This window comes from Bos javanicus, chromosome 1 (assembly GCF_032452875.1).
Source record: "Bos javanicus breed banteng chromosome 1, ARS-OSU_banteng_1.0, whole genome shotgun sequence".
Lineage (NCBI taxonomy): Eukaryota > Metazoa > Chordata > Mammalia > Artiodactyla > Bovidae > Bos > Bos javanicus.
In genome coordinates, this window is record NC_083868.1 from 18,910,148 (window position 1) to 18,927,190 (window position 17,043).

At 34.6% G+C, this 17,043-nt stretch overlaps 1 protein-coding gene across 1 annotated transcript in view; it reads left to right on the forward strand.

The window, feature by feature from the left end:
- Window positions 1-512: 512 nt before the first annotated feature.
- The window catches only part of TMPRSS15 (transmembrane serine protease 15), a 142,236-nt gene continuing 125,705 nt past the window's right edge, over window positions 513-17,043 (forward strand). The window contains exons 1-6 of the mRNA XM_061426189.1: window positions 513-803; window positions 4,385-4,515; window positions 5,016-5,083; window positions 12,299-12,450; window positions 14,871-14,915; window positions 16,344-16,379. Coding sequence (XP_061282173.1) covers window positions 659-803; window positions 4,385-4,515; window positions 5,016-5,083; window positions 12,299-12,450; window positions 14,871-14,915; window positions 16,344-16,379 — 577 coding nt within the window. The 5' untranslated portion in view covers window positions 513-658. The remainder of the gene's footprint in view (window positions 804-4,384; window positions 4,516-5,015; window positions 5,084-12,298; window positions 12,451-14,870; window positions 14,916-16,343; window positions 16,380-17,043) is intronic.

The following is a 17,043-nucleotide window of genomic DNA, read 5'->3' on the forward strand; positions in this document are numbered from 1 at the left end:
AGGGAATTTTCTGCACCCAGGGGTCAAATCCGGGCCTCCTGCTATATATATATATATATATTGCGAGAGAGAGAGAAAGAAAGTGGGATAGAGGAAGGACGGGAAGACAGGTATAAGTGTTAATATATATATTAGGCTATTTATCTGTGTTTAAAAGTTATCTTTAGAATGTCTAAACCTACATAAAACAGGAAAAATGCTTTAATAATGACCTGAGTCAGAGGGTAGAAGGTTGATCTGTTAGGGACTTACTACAAATATCATGTGTGTGCCCAATGATTAATTTGACTATCATGAATTTCATATTTCTTCTACCAGTTCTCAAAATGATAAAGTTTCATTTTTGTTTACAACATGCAGTTAACTTCATTCACATTGACACTGACCTGCTTGGGTGATTAACATTTATAACTCTAAACACCTCTGTACTCACTAGTATCTTATTAAAGATTAACTTCTTAAAGATTAAAGCTAGTTAATGTATAGAGACATAATGCTGCCAAAGGGACATACACACTCATATACACTGACTAGTAAGACTAATGTAGATTTGTTGTTTGACAAAACTTTGAAAACTGGAGAGTTTCTGCTCTTCAACTGCTGCAAGCTTCTGTGCTCTTCCAGAGTCCTTAGAGTAGCAAACCTTCAAAAACCAAAAATGGGGTCAAAGCGAAGTGTACCATCAAGGCACCGTTCTCTCACCACCTATGAAGTCATGTTTGCCGTTCTCTTTGTCATATTGGTGGCGCTCTGTGCTGGATTAATTGCCGTGTCCTGGCTGTCAATCCAGGGATCAGTAAAAGGTAAGTTACATAAGGTTGGCTACAGAAAGTGCTCACAGGTGAATATATACACTTCAGTCTCCAGAATCCTGCCAGCATATTGTATCCATTGCTGTGATTGATTTCCTGCCAAGGTATTTATATTGCATTCAGATGCTTCACCTTAGCTCACATCATAGGAATTTTTTAAGTTGGTATATAATTTTAAATTTAATTCAGAATTTGAATATGAGACTAAGTATTTAAAATTAAAAAATGATTAGATTCTCAGTGTCAACATATAACAAAGTAGGTTCATAGCCTTTGGGTCTGTTCTGATAGAATTTAACTCATAAACATATTCAAACCTTGTTGACTATAATAGTGGCTAAATAGGCCAATTTAAAGAAAAATATTGCTTATTTCTAGAGAATTATATCTTCATTCTTATTAGTACATCAATTTTAATTATAACAATATAAGGGAACCTTGGTATAATTGTGGAGTTATAAATGTCTCAAGATGCCTGAGTAGCAATTTGTGATTAACAGAAAAAATAAATAACTAAATAAAAACCTCTTCTTTAGAGCTAAATGACCTGTGTGTGAAAGCTGACCTGTCATGTCCAACTCTTTGTGACCCCATGGACTGTAGCCCACCAGCCTCCTCTGCCCATGGAATTCTCCAGGGAAGGATACTGGAGTGGGTAGCCATTCCCTTCTCCTGGGAATCTTCCTAACCTAGTGATCAAATCCAGATCTCCTGCATTTCAGGCAGATTCTTTACCATCTGAGCCAGCCAGGAAGTCCAAATTACCTGTACCAACTGCTTTTAAAAGCTCTACAAATGTATTCTCTTGTTACAACAAACCTATGAGTTAGTTGCTATTGATACACCCATTTTACAAGTGAAAAACCAGAGGCAGAATTTAGGTAACTTGTTTCAATTTGCAGCATTGCCAGGTAGTACAAGCTAGATAATCTAACTGGATAATGTGCACTCTACCATTCATTCATTTATATGATTTTTTAAAAAATGTTAGCATAGCAAAAACCTTGAATATTGGATTTATTTTTTTCTGAGAAAATTTTCACATTTTTATAAAATGATGAGTTATATGGTATATTAATTCCTTCAAAACCATTTAATGGTAGTGATTTTGGTTTTACTGAGAAAATTCTCAACCTTTGAGTTAGTTCTTTTCCTTTAAGCAAATAAGTTTAAATTAGAAACAATAAACATGATTTATAGTTTTATAAAAGAATTCCAATATAATCCCTGGTTTATATTACTACTATAGCTATATACAAAGAGAAGGAAGGCTTGTGGATATAAAATTAAATAAATTTTAGAAGTTCACTGAGCCTTTTAGAAAAGTGACCACTTTGGTCTTAAATGCCCTGTGAATACCTTCAAGGACATGTAATCATTTGGAAGTCCATTGGAATGTTTCATACTCAATAAAAATACAAAAGTTAGTTTTTTACCAGGAAAATAAAAGAATAAATACTTTTAAAAGTTTGTGTGATTTAATCATGAACAACTGAATATAAGAAGAGATTTGAAATAAAGCTATAACACTACACCAGGGCTTCTCTGGTGGCTCAGAGGTTAAAGCTTCTGCCTGCAAGGCAGGAGACCGGGGTTCAATCCCTGGGTTGGGAAGATCCCCTGGAGAAGGAAATGGCAACCCACTCCAGTATTCTTGCCTGGAGAATCCCATGGACAGAGGAGCCTGGTAGGTTACAGTCCACGGGGTCGCAAAGAGTCAGACACGACTGAGCGACTTCGCTTCACTATAACACTACACCACAGGATATAAGACACACTTTCAATACATACTTCAATATTTGTTGTTGTTCTTCAGTTGCTAAGCCTGTTGGATTCTTTGAGACCTCATGGACTGCAGCATGCCAGGCTTCCCTGTCCTCCACTGTCTCCAGAACTTGCTCAAATTCATGTCCATTGAGTCGGTGATGTTATCTAAAACCCATCCTCTGCTGCCCTCTTCTCATTTTGCCTTCAATCTTTAGTTTACTTTATACTTACTTTTATGTATTTCATACTATACACTTTAATATACTTAACACTTTTACTGGAAATTGTTTTAGATTTCAAAAAGTTGTAAAAATTGTAGAATTATTTTATACATTCATACAAGTTCCCCTCAAGTCAGTATCTAGTATATATATATACAACTATTACAACCAAGAAATTAATAAAATTGTTACAATAATATTAGCTAAACTAAACACTCTATTCAAATTTCACCAGTTTTTTCACTAATGGCTTTTCTTGTTCAGGATTCAGGACAGATTCCTACATTGTATTTAGTTTCCATGTTTCCTCAGTCTCTGGCAATTCATGACAGTTCCTCAGTCTTTCCTTGTGTTTTAAATACACAAATCTAAATTTTGAGTACTGTTTAAAATATTAATTCTAAAAGTTTCTTCTGAACTAAGAGATTTGTGTCAATATATACAATATGGGAGACCTGGGTTTGATCCCTGGGTTGGGAAGACCCCCTGGAGAAGGGAATGGCATTCTTGCCTGGAGAATCCCCATGGACAGAGGAGCCTTCCAGGCTACAGTTGGCATGGGGTCGCAAAGAGTCAGACATGACTGAGCAACTAAGCACAGCACAGCATGACAGATCTTGAGGTTTGAAGTCAGTCAGTCCTTTGTCCAAATTACATATCTGTCACTCTTTAACATTGAAAAATTTTCTTAGTGAGTCTAAGCCCCAATTTCCCCAGCTGGAAAAAAAAGAAATAGCATCTTTTCATATCAGGTCAATGCATCATTATTAGCACATTTATTAATGATCTCATCATTGTATGAGCTTCATCTGAAGCAATTCATTTTGAACAGACATTCAAGGAAAATAATCACATAATAGTATTGTATTGGACTTAATGGCATATTTTATTTCCCACATCCCTACCCAAATTGTTAGCTTTTTTAAACATATTTTTCATATTGAGATAATTATATTTTCTGCAGCATTCTCAAAAACTTCTCCAATAATGACAGTCCCCATCTAATGGCAAAAGGTTACACATGTCAAATTTATAATTATTAGAATGAAAGAAGTAGTTTCAAAGCTATGCTTCAAAGTAATGCACATACTGAAATCCTCACAGCAATCCACATGTAGAAAACCAGCAGTGTCCCTTGATTCTAGGTGTTCAAGAAGTATCTGAAAGCAACTACAAAACTTTTAATGGTGCCTTTCTCACCATGTTTCCCTGAATCAGTTCCCATAATTGGTGGAAGTTGATCATTCCTGTATCTTCTGACAGGAATCTCAATAACAAACCAACAAAAACAAAACAAAACTTGGAAGTTTGCAGAGTTGGTTAGATTTCAAAGAAAAGAAAAAAAATTATAATGGGACAGAGATGAAGTTTTAATTTTCAATCTTTTAAAACAATTAGATAGCTAAGAAAAAAAATAAAGGATAAAAGCAGCTGATGATGAAACAGGAAGACTAAAATGAAAAAGCAAGAACTCCAGAGTCAGCACATTAAGTAAGAACTTTACTTCCGTGTCTTAACCAGAATGTGCATATTTTCTTACTCATCATTCACATTTTCAGTTTTGTTTCTAATAAATTCATCTAGATGCAGCATTTGGAAAAAGTCATGAAGCCAGAGGGACATTGAAAATAATATCCGGAGCTACTTATAATCCTCATTTGCAAGACAAACTCTCAGTGGACTTCAAAGTTCTTGCTTTTGACATTCAGCAAATGGTAGGAGACTTTTTCTCTTTCTCTCTTTAACTATGTTAAAATTTCATAACATAATTTCACTAACTACTTGCTAGAGATACATAGGTCTTGAAAGTGAAAGTGAAAGTCACTCAGTCATGTCTGACTCTTTGTGACCCCATGGACTGTAGCCTGCCAGACTCCTCTGTCCATGGAATTCTCCAGGCTAGAATACTGGAGAGGGTAGCTGTTCCCTTCTCCAGGAATCTTCCCAACCCAGAGATCGAACCCAGGTCTCCCAAGTTGCAAGCAGATTCTTTACCATCTGAGCCACCAGGGAAGCCCACATAGATCTTATTCTCTTTGAAAAAAATCAGCCAATAAATATAATTGCTCAGGATACTTAAATATATGAAATGTATCATCACAGAGAAGGAAAGTACCCCAAAATAGTCCTATATAAAAATTATTTTGTTTAAATTTGTTTACTGGTTTACTTAATAAATAACATATTAAATTTAATATGTCTTTTTAACTTTCAGATAGATGATATCTTTCAATCAAGTAATCTGAAAAATGAATATAAAAACTCAAGAGTTTTACAATTTGAGTGAGTATAGCTCAAAATTTTTATATAAATAGAAAGCACAGAATCACAACATAGTAATCTCTTGTTAATATTTGTAAATAGAGCATCACAATTTTTAGGAGAAAATGGAATATTTTAAATTTTCAACATTTTCTGGGAGGGTTGAGAAAAGTGGCACAGTATAGACTTTTATATTGGTAGAAAATAACAATGCTAGATAATTGATCTCATATTAACATATTTCCCTCACTTGAGTACAAAATCTTTCAGAGACACATGAAGAAGAGTGAGGTTGCTTTTATGCAGATGTCTAGGAGTCTGACAGTTAACCTATATCCAATGGAAGCCACAGGGGGTTTCAGGTCATTGGAGAATACAAAGAGCCTCACTGTATTTTATTAATTAATTAATTTATTTATTTATTTCCAAGCTTGCCCAGTGGTTCAGTAAAGAATCTGCCTGCCATTGCAGGAGCCTCAGGAGACGCGAGTTTGATCCCTAAGTGGGAAAGATTCCATGGAGGAAGAAATGACAACCCACTCCAGTATTCTTTCTGGGATAATCCCACGCATAGGGGAGCCTGACAGGCTACAGTCCAAAAGGCCTCAAAAAGTCAGACATGACTGAGCACTCACGCAATCTATCTCAGATCAGAAACAATTAAACCAGAGAGTCTACCACCAAAGATACTTGTTACATGGTCTTCACAACAGTCCTGACATTTGTATAACAGTCCTTTGGTTCACAGGGACCAAACAGAGATAGGTCAAGTCAAAGAAAAAGAGATTATACTTAGAAGAACAATGACAGAAGGTCAAATTAGTTAATGGGGAGAAGGAAATGTTAGTCCTTGCTGTTTCTTTTTGGAACAAAATGAACAAAAGCACAAAGCTTTATTTTACCAAATACAAAAAAAAAAAAAAAAAGGCGATTTTTCACCTACTTATCTATTTATCTTTATCATTCTTTATCCCAGATAGCACATTCATGATATCTTAGTCTCAGTAGCCAGTCAACTCCACCCCATGTCCTGTCTTCATTCCTGTCCACAATAGAGAGGCTTTGACTCCTGTTTTCCAGGGTTTATGATCTCTGGTAACCTCTTTCATAACCTAACTTCAGGGCTAGAAGGAGACATATGGCCTCTCAGGAAAGATTTATTAGTGTTTTTTGTTTGTGTATTTTACTCAAAATATTGTTTTAAAATATTTATTCAGTATTTATTCTGTGTAGGTAAAGCCATGAATGCAAGATTTTATTTCACTTTAAGTTAATTATCTATTTTAGAGTAAGTGGAACTGATTTCTCTTTTCCAGTTTTAGAGAGGACTAAATGTGGAGATCTGCATTAAAGCTTCAATTAATATTTAGTTCTTAAAGGTTTAGCACAGATTTCCCTGGAGAAGAGACTGACCACCCACTCCAGTGTTCTTGCCTGGAGAATTCCATGGACAAAGGAGCCTAGCAGGCTAAGTCCATGGGGTCACAAAAAGTCAGACACGACTGAGCAACTATCTCTTTTAAGGAGCGGAATCCCATGTTCTTCCTCACCTTCATAAGGCTCTGCACAGTGAAATCCACGCTAAGCACGGTATGTAGTGCAGAGTTTATTAGGATAGTTTCCCTAATGGAACTATTTGTCTTCTCTTGCTTACAACTTGCTGGATAACTTTGTTTTTACTCAACTGAGAAAATTTGCTGAATACAGACTTTTATATAAGGTCTGGTAGTTTATCAAAACCCTAGCATTTTCTTTGGTATTTATTAAGTAACCTTACATTTCTCTAGATAGTAAAATCACTATATTTGAAACTGTAAATTATTTGAGCTGAGGAATTATTTCTTTCCCTTCCTTTAAACTACCTAGGAGACCAATATAGTGCCTATACCTTGATACATATTTTATAACAATTTTCCAATAATATACTTCATCAGTATAGAAAAACTTTCACCTAGTTGTAGCTGAACTACTTTTAAACCAGAAGTGAGTTTTTAAAAGATGCAACGCAAAGGAATTTCATGAAAATGTCTGTAAGATAAATTATAGGTAGGTGCTCTGGGAGACTGAGAAGAAAAGGATGAGAAAAGAAATTTAGAAGCAGGGAAGAAAGTACCAAGCAAACATTTAGGTTTACTTTAACTAATGTGATATAAAATGACATATTCCAGTTACAGAAAAAAGTGAAAGTGTTAGTTGCTCAGTCATGTCCGACTCTTTGCTACCCCATGGAGTGTAGCCCACCAGGCTCTGTCCATGTGATTCTCCAGGCAAGAATACTGCAGTGAGTTGCCATTCACTTCACCAGGGGATCTTCCCAACCCAGGGATCGAACCCGGGTCTCCAATACAGGCAGATTCTTTACCACCTGAGCCATCAGAAAAGCCTATAGAAATAAGTGACAGACTCTTAATTGCTTTTATAAAGTATTTTTACTTTAAACTGATTGATAAAATTAAGAAACAGAAATAACTGACTTCTCAACTAACAGTAGCCATATCAACTCTGAAAAATACATCTAAAATTCCTTAAAAATGCCTATTTCATTTTTTGTTACTGATTTTAATGAAATACACACTTTATGCACATGTATATGGTCAAATTACAGCACTCAGAATACTACACTTAGTCATTAACCTCTCTCTTCTTCCTTTTAAAAATATTATTTAATGTCAACTCTTTCCTCCTCCATTAAGTTTTGTGTACATATGTGTGTATGTGTGTGTGTGTGTTGAGCTACTCTGCAGGACAAGCAAATGGTCTACCCATCTCTGGAAACCCTTTTATTACTCTGCTTTGTGAAAATGCTTTGACTCAAAGAGCATTTAAGAGTTGATTCTTTTAATAAAGTGCTGTTTACCCTTTGTAGCAATAGGAAGCTTATTTTGCCCTTTGAGCACAGATAAGTCATCAAGTTAGGAAAGGAAAGACTTTTGTTTACTCAGCAACCCTAGAGGTTATCAATATCATTAAGGAAAAGAAGAGATAAGAAACGTTTGATTTATTGCACACAGGCTTTCTGTATAATGATAGGATTTATCTTTTTTTTATAAAAAAAAAAAAAAGGATGAACTCAGATATTCCACTGAAAAAGGGCTTTGAAATGAAAATGGTCATTGTTTCCTTTTTTTGTTTTCTAAAGGAAGAATTCGCATTTTCTTAGTAAATAAATTCAATCTCACAGCTGTGATAGAGATGATTACTAAACCACATAACAGCTTTAACTTTATTATTAGGTAAAGCATACATGTTTATTATGGTTTCCCTGATTTCTACTGTATATCTTTCATATCTCAATATTTATACTGAATAAGAAACAAATTTTAAAGAATGCAACTGTGTGTATAGAATATGTAACTCCTGTCCTTGCAAATGAATTATTAAATGCAATATATAATTTACAACCAAAAAATCCCCACATCTTTCATACAAAGATGTTTTATGCCTGAGAATAAACTAATCCGGTTACTTTCAACTCAGTGAAAGGAAATTCCAGATTTGTATGCTCTCTGCCAAAATTACCTTACCTTTTCTATTTCCTAATTCAAATAAAATAAAAGAAAGTAGTAAGTGAAATTAAATCTGTGAAAGTTACATAAAGAGAAAAAATCTGTTTTAATCAGGATTAAAACTGTATGCTGGGCAACCAAGGATGAGTTGGCAATGATGAATTGAAGACAGAAGAACTAATGGACATTGTTGACTCTCACTTTATTTTAACCACATTTAACTCTATTCATTTAAGAAGTCTGGGATAAAGATTGGTAAGAAGACAAGGAAAAAGAGAAGAAGAAGATGAGGAAAAGATGGAGAAAGTGAGAAGGAAAAGAAAAAGATGAAGAGCTATTAGAGGAGCAGGAGAGGAGAGAGGGAGAGAAAAAGAGGAGGGAAGATTCTATTTCCCCAAAATGTGGAGGCAATAAACTATTCACTCACCATCCCAACTCCAACCAACCATTTCCCCCATCTCTTTGGATATAAAGTTCTGCTAACAATGCAAGATAATAAAAACCTGGACCTGCATCTAGGCAAATGTATTATATTGTCTTCCGTATCAATAAATAGTCCATAATGGTGTTGATAGCAGTGCAGGGGGGTGGGGAATCAGAACTATATCAAAACACATCTGGGACACAGAGTTTCTGGGTTTTATTCCTGTATCTGGTACTACTGCTGCTGCTGCTGCTCCTGCTGCTGCTAAGTCGCTTCCGTCATGTCCGATTCTGTGCGACCTCATAGACGGCAGCCCACCAGGCTCCGCCGTCCCTGGAATTCTCCACGCAAGAACACTGGAGTGGGTTGCCATTTCCTTCTCCAATGCATGAAAGTGAAAAGTGAAAGGGAAGTCGCTCAGTCTTGCCCGACTCTTAGCAACCCCATGGACTGCAGCCTACCAGGCTCCTCTGTCCATGGGATTTTCCAGGCAAGAGTACTGGAGTGGGGTGCCATTGTCTTCTCCACCATCTAGTACTAGTAAGCTATATAACTCTAGGCACAATTACATACATGATTCTAAGTTTCAGTCTCCTTATTGCTAAAATTAGTGTTGGCCAACATCAGGTGAAAAATACTAGAGTCATTTTCCTTTACTCAAGCTTCTGTTTAAATAAATATAGCATGAAACCTGAGAGTTATATGCCTGTTAGGATTTTTTAAATAGCAATTAACAGAACACATGACTGAAAGTATCCTAAACAAAAGTGATTATCATCCGATATCACAAGAAATCTGTAGGTTTCAGAAGAGGTTAATTCAGTGGTACAATGATTGTGACATGATCAAAAATGTACGTGTTTTCAATCTTTTATTATGCTATCTGTAGCTTGACAATCATAACTTGCCTCATGGTTCCACAATAGATCAACAGTTCCAGCAATCACATGTAGACATAATAATAATCAACAACAGAGTAGTAGTCCACTATGAGCCTTTATTACATTAAATATGGAAACATTTCCTAGAAGTCTCCAATCAGTTTTACCTCATATTCCATTGGCCAGGTCCTAGTCACATGCTCATGAATAAAACTATCATTGACATGAGCAATGGTTGCAGAAGTTATGTGAAGATGGAGCATTATTCTCAAATAAAGAGAGACTGACTAGCATGGAAAAATTCACAAGTGTGGAGGAGTATGTAAAAACAGTGTCTGTAATAAAATCTACTTTTATCATGGATAGCAAGTGATTACATGTGTGGGTGAATTTGAGACATTGTTACTTAGTAAATAGTTATTAAGGAGCCTTGCCATTTAAAAGATTTGGATAATTTGATTTAACCAAATAATTGGAAAGTTAAACATTCTAACATTTTAAAATTCTATACTTAATAGAGGTGAAATGTGCAATTATTGATCAGCCCTTTCACATCAATCATGAAAAACTAGCTACATAGAAAGGAATTATTTCTAAACTGTGAACTTGAATAAAAGCACAGAAACTAAAAAGGAATATCCTACGGAGGGGGAATGGTGATCTACTGTGATCTTTCAGGGACATTTTGAGTAGGCTCTACCAAGACATTTATACATACAGATACATAAAGAACCCTTCAGGAGTTGATGAAGCCCTTCAAGAAACTAATTAATTTACAGATATGAATTTAAATGCCTAAATTTCAGAAATAGCAAACATATTATGCAAAATTCGGTTCTCTTTAGTTTGCCTTTTTTTCCTTAATATTCCATTATTTTTAATGGATATTTATTTATTTTTGGTTGCATTTTGGTTTTACTTATTTTATTTATTATTTTTGTTATTTGATTACCATTTATCTTCTTGTTATATTAATATTATATTATTTTAATTATCTTTATTTACTATTTTTATTTATTTTATTAATTTATTATTTTGGTTGCATTTTGGTTTTATTTATTTTTGGTTGTGGCATGCAGGCTTCTCATTTTGTTGGCTTCTTGTGGCGCTCACTTGTGCTTGCCGGCTTCCGTAGTTGACGTGCTCGGGTCTTAGTTGCCCTGCAACAGGTAGAATCTTCCCAGACCGGAAATCGAACCTGAGCCACGTCTCTCGTTAGCAGGCATTTTCTTATTCATTGTACCACCAGAGAAGTCCGTTAAGTCTGCCTCGTAAGGATCCAAGTAAACCCTGAGTAGCCTTAGCTTACTGAAGCGTACAGAATGAAGACCAGAACTAGAGTTCATTTTCCAAACAGTCGTATCCTAAAAGCGCATTGCTCCTGCTCATTCACTTCAGTCATGCCCAACTCTTTGCGACCCTATGAACTCTTTTCCACCAGGCTCCTCTGTCCATGAGATTGTCCAGACAAGAATACTGGAGTGGGCTGCCATGCCCGCCTCCATGGTATCTTCCTGATCCAACGATCGAACCCGAGGCTCCTGCGTTGCAAGTGGATTCTTCACCACTGAGCCACCAGGGAAGCCCTTAAAAGCATAGTAGCAAAGTAGAAACATAGACCAAAGAGCAAAAATCCCTGTAGTATTTCCACTTGGCCAAATATTCATTTTTTGATTCTTTAAACTGTAAACAAATTACCGGTGAGAGGAAAACTTTAAAATGCAGGTTTCAGAGAAGGAGAAAAGAAATGATGACTTGGGTCATATAACTGAACTCTAACATCATGGTCAGAGATGAACAGACAACATAATCCAACTCTTGACAATGAGACAGTATAGCCCACAACTTCCCAGTAACCCATGTATGCTTGTCTTCTTTCTGCTTTTTGAAGTCAGGATATATTTCAATATTTTATATTAAGAATGAAGAAGAAAAAGTAGATATAATGTATTAACAGTTGTTATAAGCTTGCCATCAGGCCTTTGTTAACTACATAGAAAAAAATTTTTTTTTCTGAAATCAGTGTAACTACTTTAGACTTCTTCCTACTTAGAAGTCATCAGTGAAAATAAAAAATCCAATTACAAATCCTCATTTTTTCAAACAGTGCAATAGGAATAAATGTCATGATATCATGTGATTTTGTTTAATTTGACTCAAGTGATTGTGGTTTGGCCTAGGGATTAGTGTGCTACTGTGGAACTGAGAAAAATTGGGTTCTAATTCTGGATATATCTTGTGCTCTTGTAGAAACGGTCACTTGTTTAAGTTCTCTTTCTTCCACCTGTGAAATAAAGATAACACTTGACATGACCTTCCTTGTACAAGTGTGATAGGATTAACAAGGTGATGACTGTAGAGAGCCAAACGCAAATCATTTGAAGAGGGCTGAGTTTTTTCTCTTATGTCACTTTTTGCTTTGCAGAAATGGCAGCATTATAGTCATATTTGACCTTCTCTTTGACCAGTGGGTGTCAGATAAAAATGTAAAAGAAGAACTGATTCAAGGCATTGAAGCCAATAAATCCAGCCAACTGGTCACTTTCCACATTGACTTGAACAGCATTGATATCACAGGTATCTGTGAACCTTATTTGATACTTTGAATTAATAAGCCATGAAATTAAAATTCTATGTACCAAAGGAGCAATGGGATCACCCTGGACTTTTAGGAACCTGTCTTATTGCATGAGTAACACATTTACATAAGGATAGTGAAATATGGAGAAAACAGAAAAAAAAAAAAATGCCAATGAGAAAATCTTTGTAAAATATCAAATACCAAAGAAGTTCTGAAAATATTGGCATGCATAAATGTTTGTGAGTCTAATCACACTTTTGGCCTTGGCCAAGCACAACACTGATTTTCTAGGAACCCTCCATCTGAAAGTGACACATTACTTTTTTTTTTTAAACTTTACATAATTGTATTAGTTTTGCCAAATATCAAAATGAATCCATCACAGGTATACATGTGTTCCCCATCCTGAACCCTCCTCCCTCCTCCCTCCCCATACCATCCCTCTGGGTTGTCCCACTGCACTAGCCCCAAGCATCCAGTATCGTGCATCAAACCTGGACTGGCATCTCGTTTCATACATGATATTTTACATGTTTCAATGCCATTCTCCCAAATCTTCCCACCCTCTCCCTCTCCCACAGAGTCCATAAGACTGTTCTAAACATCAGTGTCTCTTTTGCTGTCTCGTACACAGGGTTACTTTCTGATAGTCATATTGTTGTTTAGTCACCAAGTTGTGTCTGACTCTTGCAACACTCTGGTAGGCCCACCTGGTTCCTCTGTCTGTGGAATTTTCCAGGCAAGAGTATTAGAGTAGGTTGCCATTTCCTTCTCTAGGGTATCTTCCCGGCCCAGGGTTTGAATCTGAGTCTCTTGAACCTCCTACATTGGCAGGCGGATTCTTTACCACTTCACCACCTGGGACGCCCCTAGAATACTGAATCTACCTCTAAATAGCTGTGTTATTTAAGGCAGTTTACCAAAATTTTCTGTATGTTCGTTATCTCATCTGGAAAATGGGAATAGTAAAGATACTGTGTAGTAGCATTGTTTTCAGGGGTAAATGTGTTGATAAAAAAACACTTGTTCTAGCTAATAATAGTTAGTAGTATTTTTCAGCCCATTTGAATTAGACAAAAACCCAAAATAGTCTCTGCTGCAGCAGGTGTGCCAGAGGGGACCAAACCATCAGTAGAGGAAGCACTAAAGAACTTGAGTTGCCTTCTCACTGAACAGGCACAGCAGGATAAAGCAGGAAACTGGATAAAAGTAAACTGTGCTTGATGAGCCCTTGCTGTAAAGAAAAGCAGCTAGAGGTCTGCAATATTGTATCTACTATCACAAAATCAAAGAAACAAAGCACTCATGTCTTTATATTTTTGCTTAAGAGCAAATCGATACTGACTTATGCTGAAGTAAAACTATTTGAACTGGCAATAGGTTACTTAGAGTGTGCATTTATTCCTGTTGAAGTGGATATTTATATATTGATGAGCTTTCTAACATCTAAAAATTTCTGAATTCGAAAACATATTTAGCTGAAGGTTTACAGAGAAGAGATTGTGGATACAGATGAGCCTGGTATTTCATTTTAATATTTATTTGCATCATGTCAATTTTCAAATTTGTTACATTTTAAAATTGGTTAATAATCTCACAAACATCTTAGATTTTTATACAGTAAACTGTCAAGCCAAACACAATGAAAAATTAAGATATTATCTTCTTTAAGAAAAAAATCTTATAAAATTGATTTTATCTTTTTCATTAATAATCTACCACATATTTATGAAACTGTTACAGGTCTTTTACAAAGAAGACAATGCAGTAATGAGGAAATAATGCAATAAACCATCTAGTTAGTAGAAGAAGACCTACCTCTTAGCCCACTTACTATAAATATTGTTTTGAATAAAATCAAATTCATTAGATCAGGGCTTCTCAGAAGATATACTTTGGTTTCCTCTATTTTTAACATAGCTGTCATTGTGTCTTTAAAAATATTAAACATGTTAAATGGTGAAGAAAATAGCTATTTTTATCTTTTAAGTGAAAATCACTTTATTCTTAAACAGTTCTTAGTTCTCAATAGATGTTATCATGTGCCAGATTATTTTGGCATCCATTTGTTTCACGCAAAACCATTGATTCTAGGTCCCACAAGATCGAGGGTATTAGATTATCTCTCTTAAATATAAATTATTCTATATAACTATGATGAATAAGTAGCTATCCTTCTTAAATGGATAAAATAAATGAAACATTCTGTTATATATACATTTTATAGAGAAACTATATAAAGATTCTGAAAATTCATTGAATGTATAATCAAATAGTAATTAAAAAAATAGGAACGTTCAGGGTAAGAAAGGATGAAATGGAAACTCTAGATCAGATGCCCTTTGAATAACTATTTGAACTGCACTCGATGTTTTGTAATACTCTAAGCACTATATTCAAACCAACTTTATTCCAGCCTATTTGGAGAATTTCTCTACGATAAGTCCTGCAACAACGTCAGGTCAGTACTTAACGACATTTTAAAATATATAACTTGGTGACCATAAAACTTTATGACATTAAGCAAGGATTCTATTTTTTTCTGGTGGCTCTTTCTAAATGAGGTATTTAGTCTTCATTTAAAAATGTAAAAAGTATACATTTGGCCTGGAATAATGTAGTTCATAGTATCCAGGATTCATAATGCTTAGGTATGTATGCAAGGATATGCATTTCAAATTGCAATCAACCCTTCATATTTCAAACTCTATATACATATGTATGCATATATGATGCGTGTGTGATCTCAAAATATGACTCTGATTATGCAGCCTTGGAAATGAAGCCCTGACATTGCTAAGGTCACTATGAATGAGGGAAAGGAATCTTAAAGATAATGAAATGATAACTTTCAAAATGTATTGTACTGTTTGGAAAGGACAATCTAAAGTTTAATATTAACTTTGCTCTATTCCAGCATTTTCTTCACTCTCTCTTTCTAACTACAATTGGTCACTATGGCTCATAAAATTGAGGACTTCACTTTGTCTTATCAAGATGATACTGATTATCAAAAGAGAGCTTTGAGAAATTATCATTTTAAAATTAACCTGAGTTATCTTAAAATGTAAAATCATTTTGTTGTAAACATCTTATTCAAATTGAAGTCAAAAGATCTGAACACTAATCCTGTCTCTGCCAACTATCAGAATCACTGAGCATTTCACCTTCTGAAAATCTGTTTCCCATAAATTGTGAATAATAAAAGTTTTCTAAAAGTGTTAGAAGTCATCCCAAACATCAAATTCATAAACAAGTGCTTTTTAAACTGTAAATTGTTATAAAACTATAACTGTATTACTTTTTATATCACTTGTAATCATGAACACTTCTATAATATTTAAAAAATCTATTTGAAGTATCTACTACTAGGTACTATATTTTACAAACATTATCTCATTTAATTCTCAGAATGATTTTGTAGAGAGTTAATACTTTTTCTACTTAAAAATATATAATTAATAAAGAAAGTGCCCAGAGTCACACAGTTTAAATTTATCAAAGTCAGGAATTAAAAGTAATTCTCTGGACTCCAAGGCCAATAGTTTAAGCATATCTCAAGCTCCTATTTCAAATAGCATCAGATTAATCTAGGACATTTATGTCTACAGCCATTATGAAATAAGTGAATTCTTATATTAATTATTGAAAAAATCTTTTTTCCTTAAAAAAGTGAACACATCTAAAAACCTCTGCTATACTACTATAAAAATCAATAAAAAACATAAAAGATTTGTTTTTTAGATCCAGATACAAATCATATATTAAGTTAATGAACATTAATAATTCATAGTAATTTAAAAAACTCTCACATAAAATATTAAACAGGAGGAATTCCTAATAATCGGTTTAAAAATGTAATTTTTATTTATTTTATTTATTTTTACAGAAAAGCTAACAACCAGCATTCCTCTGGCAACCCCAGGTCAGTTTTAATAATATAATTTCTCTTGTTTTTTAAAAAGTTTTTGTTATGTTTCATTTTGGACTTCTGAGAATTATCTGATAAACAGCAGTTAACAGCACCCTTATTATAGATAAGAAAAGTAAAGCATGAAAGTTTATAGTTAGTCTAATTTTTACCAAAAGGCAACAACATATTTGAGGTTAATTAATGCCTGTATTATCTAATCTCACTCCAGTCCTCCATCTATTAGAATCATGGTTATTATCTTCTGCTAAGCATGCCAAGAGTAGGATCAAAATGTTTTCCAGAAAGGATCAAAAGTTTTCCAGAAAGGATACAGGTTTCATCAGGTGTGAGGGACTTTTTTCTCTAATTATTCTCTGAATACAAGTGACACATACTTGCTCTCTCCTTTTAACATGGTATGGTTGCCAAATCAGTACCAACGTTCCCTTGGATTCAGTCATTCAACAATTTTTCATTAAGTGGGTATTTTATACCAACACATGGCATGTATTTGTTTTTAAATTTTTATTGGAGTACGGCTGATTTAAATGTTGTGTTAGTTTCTACTGTATAACAAAGTGAATCACTTATACATATACATATATACCCCTTTTTTTTTAGATTTCCTTCCAATTTAGGTCACCACAGAACAATGAGTAGGTGACTAGAGCACTGA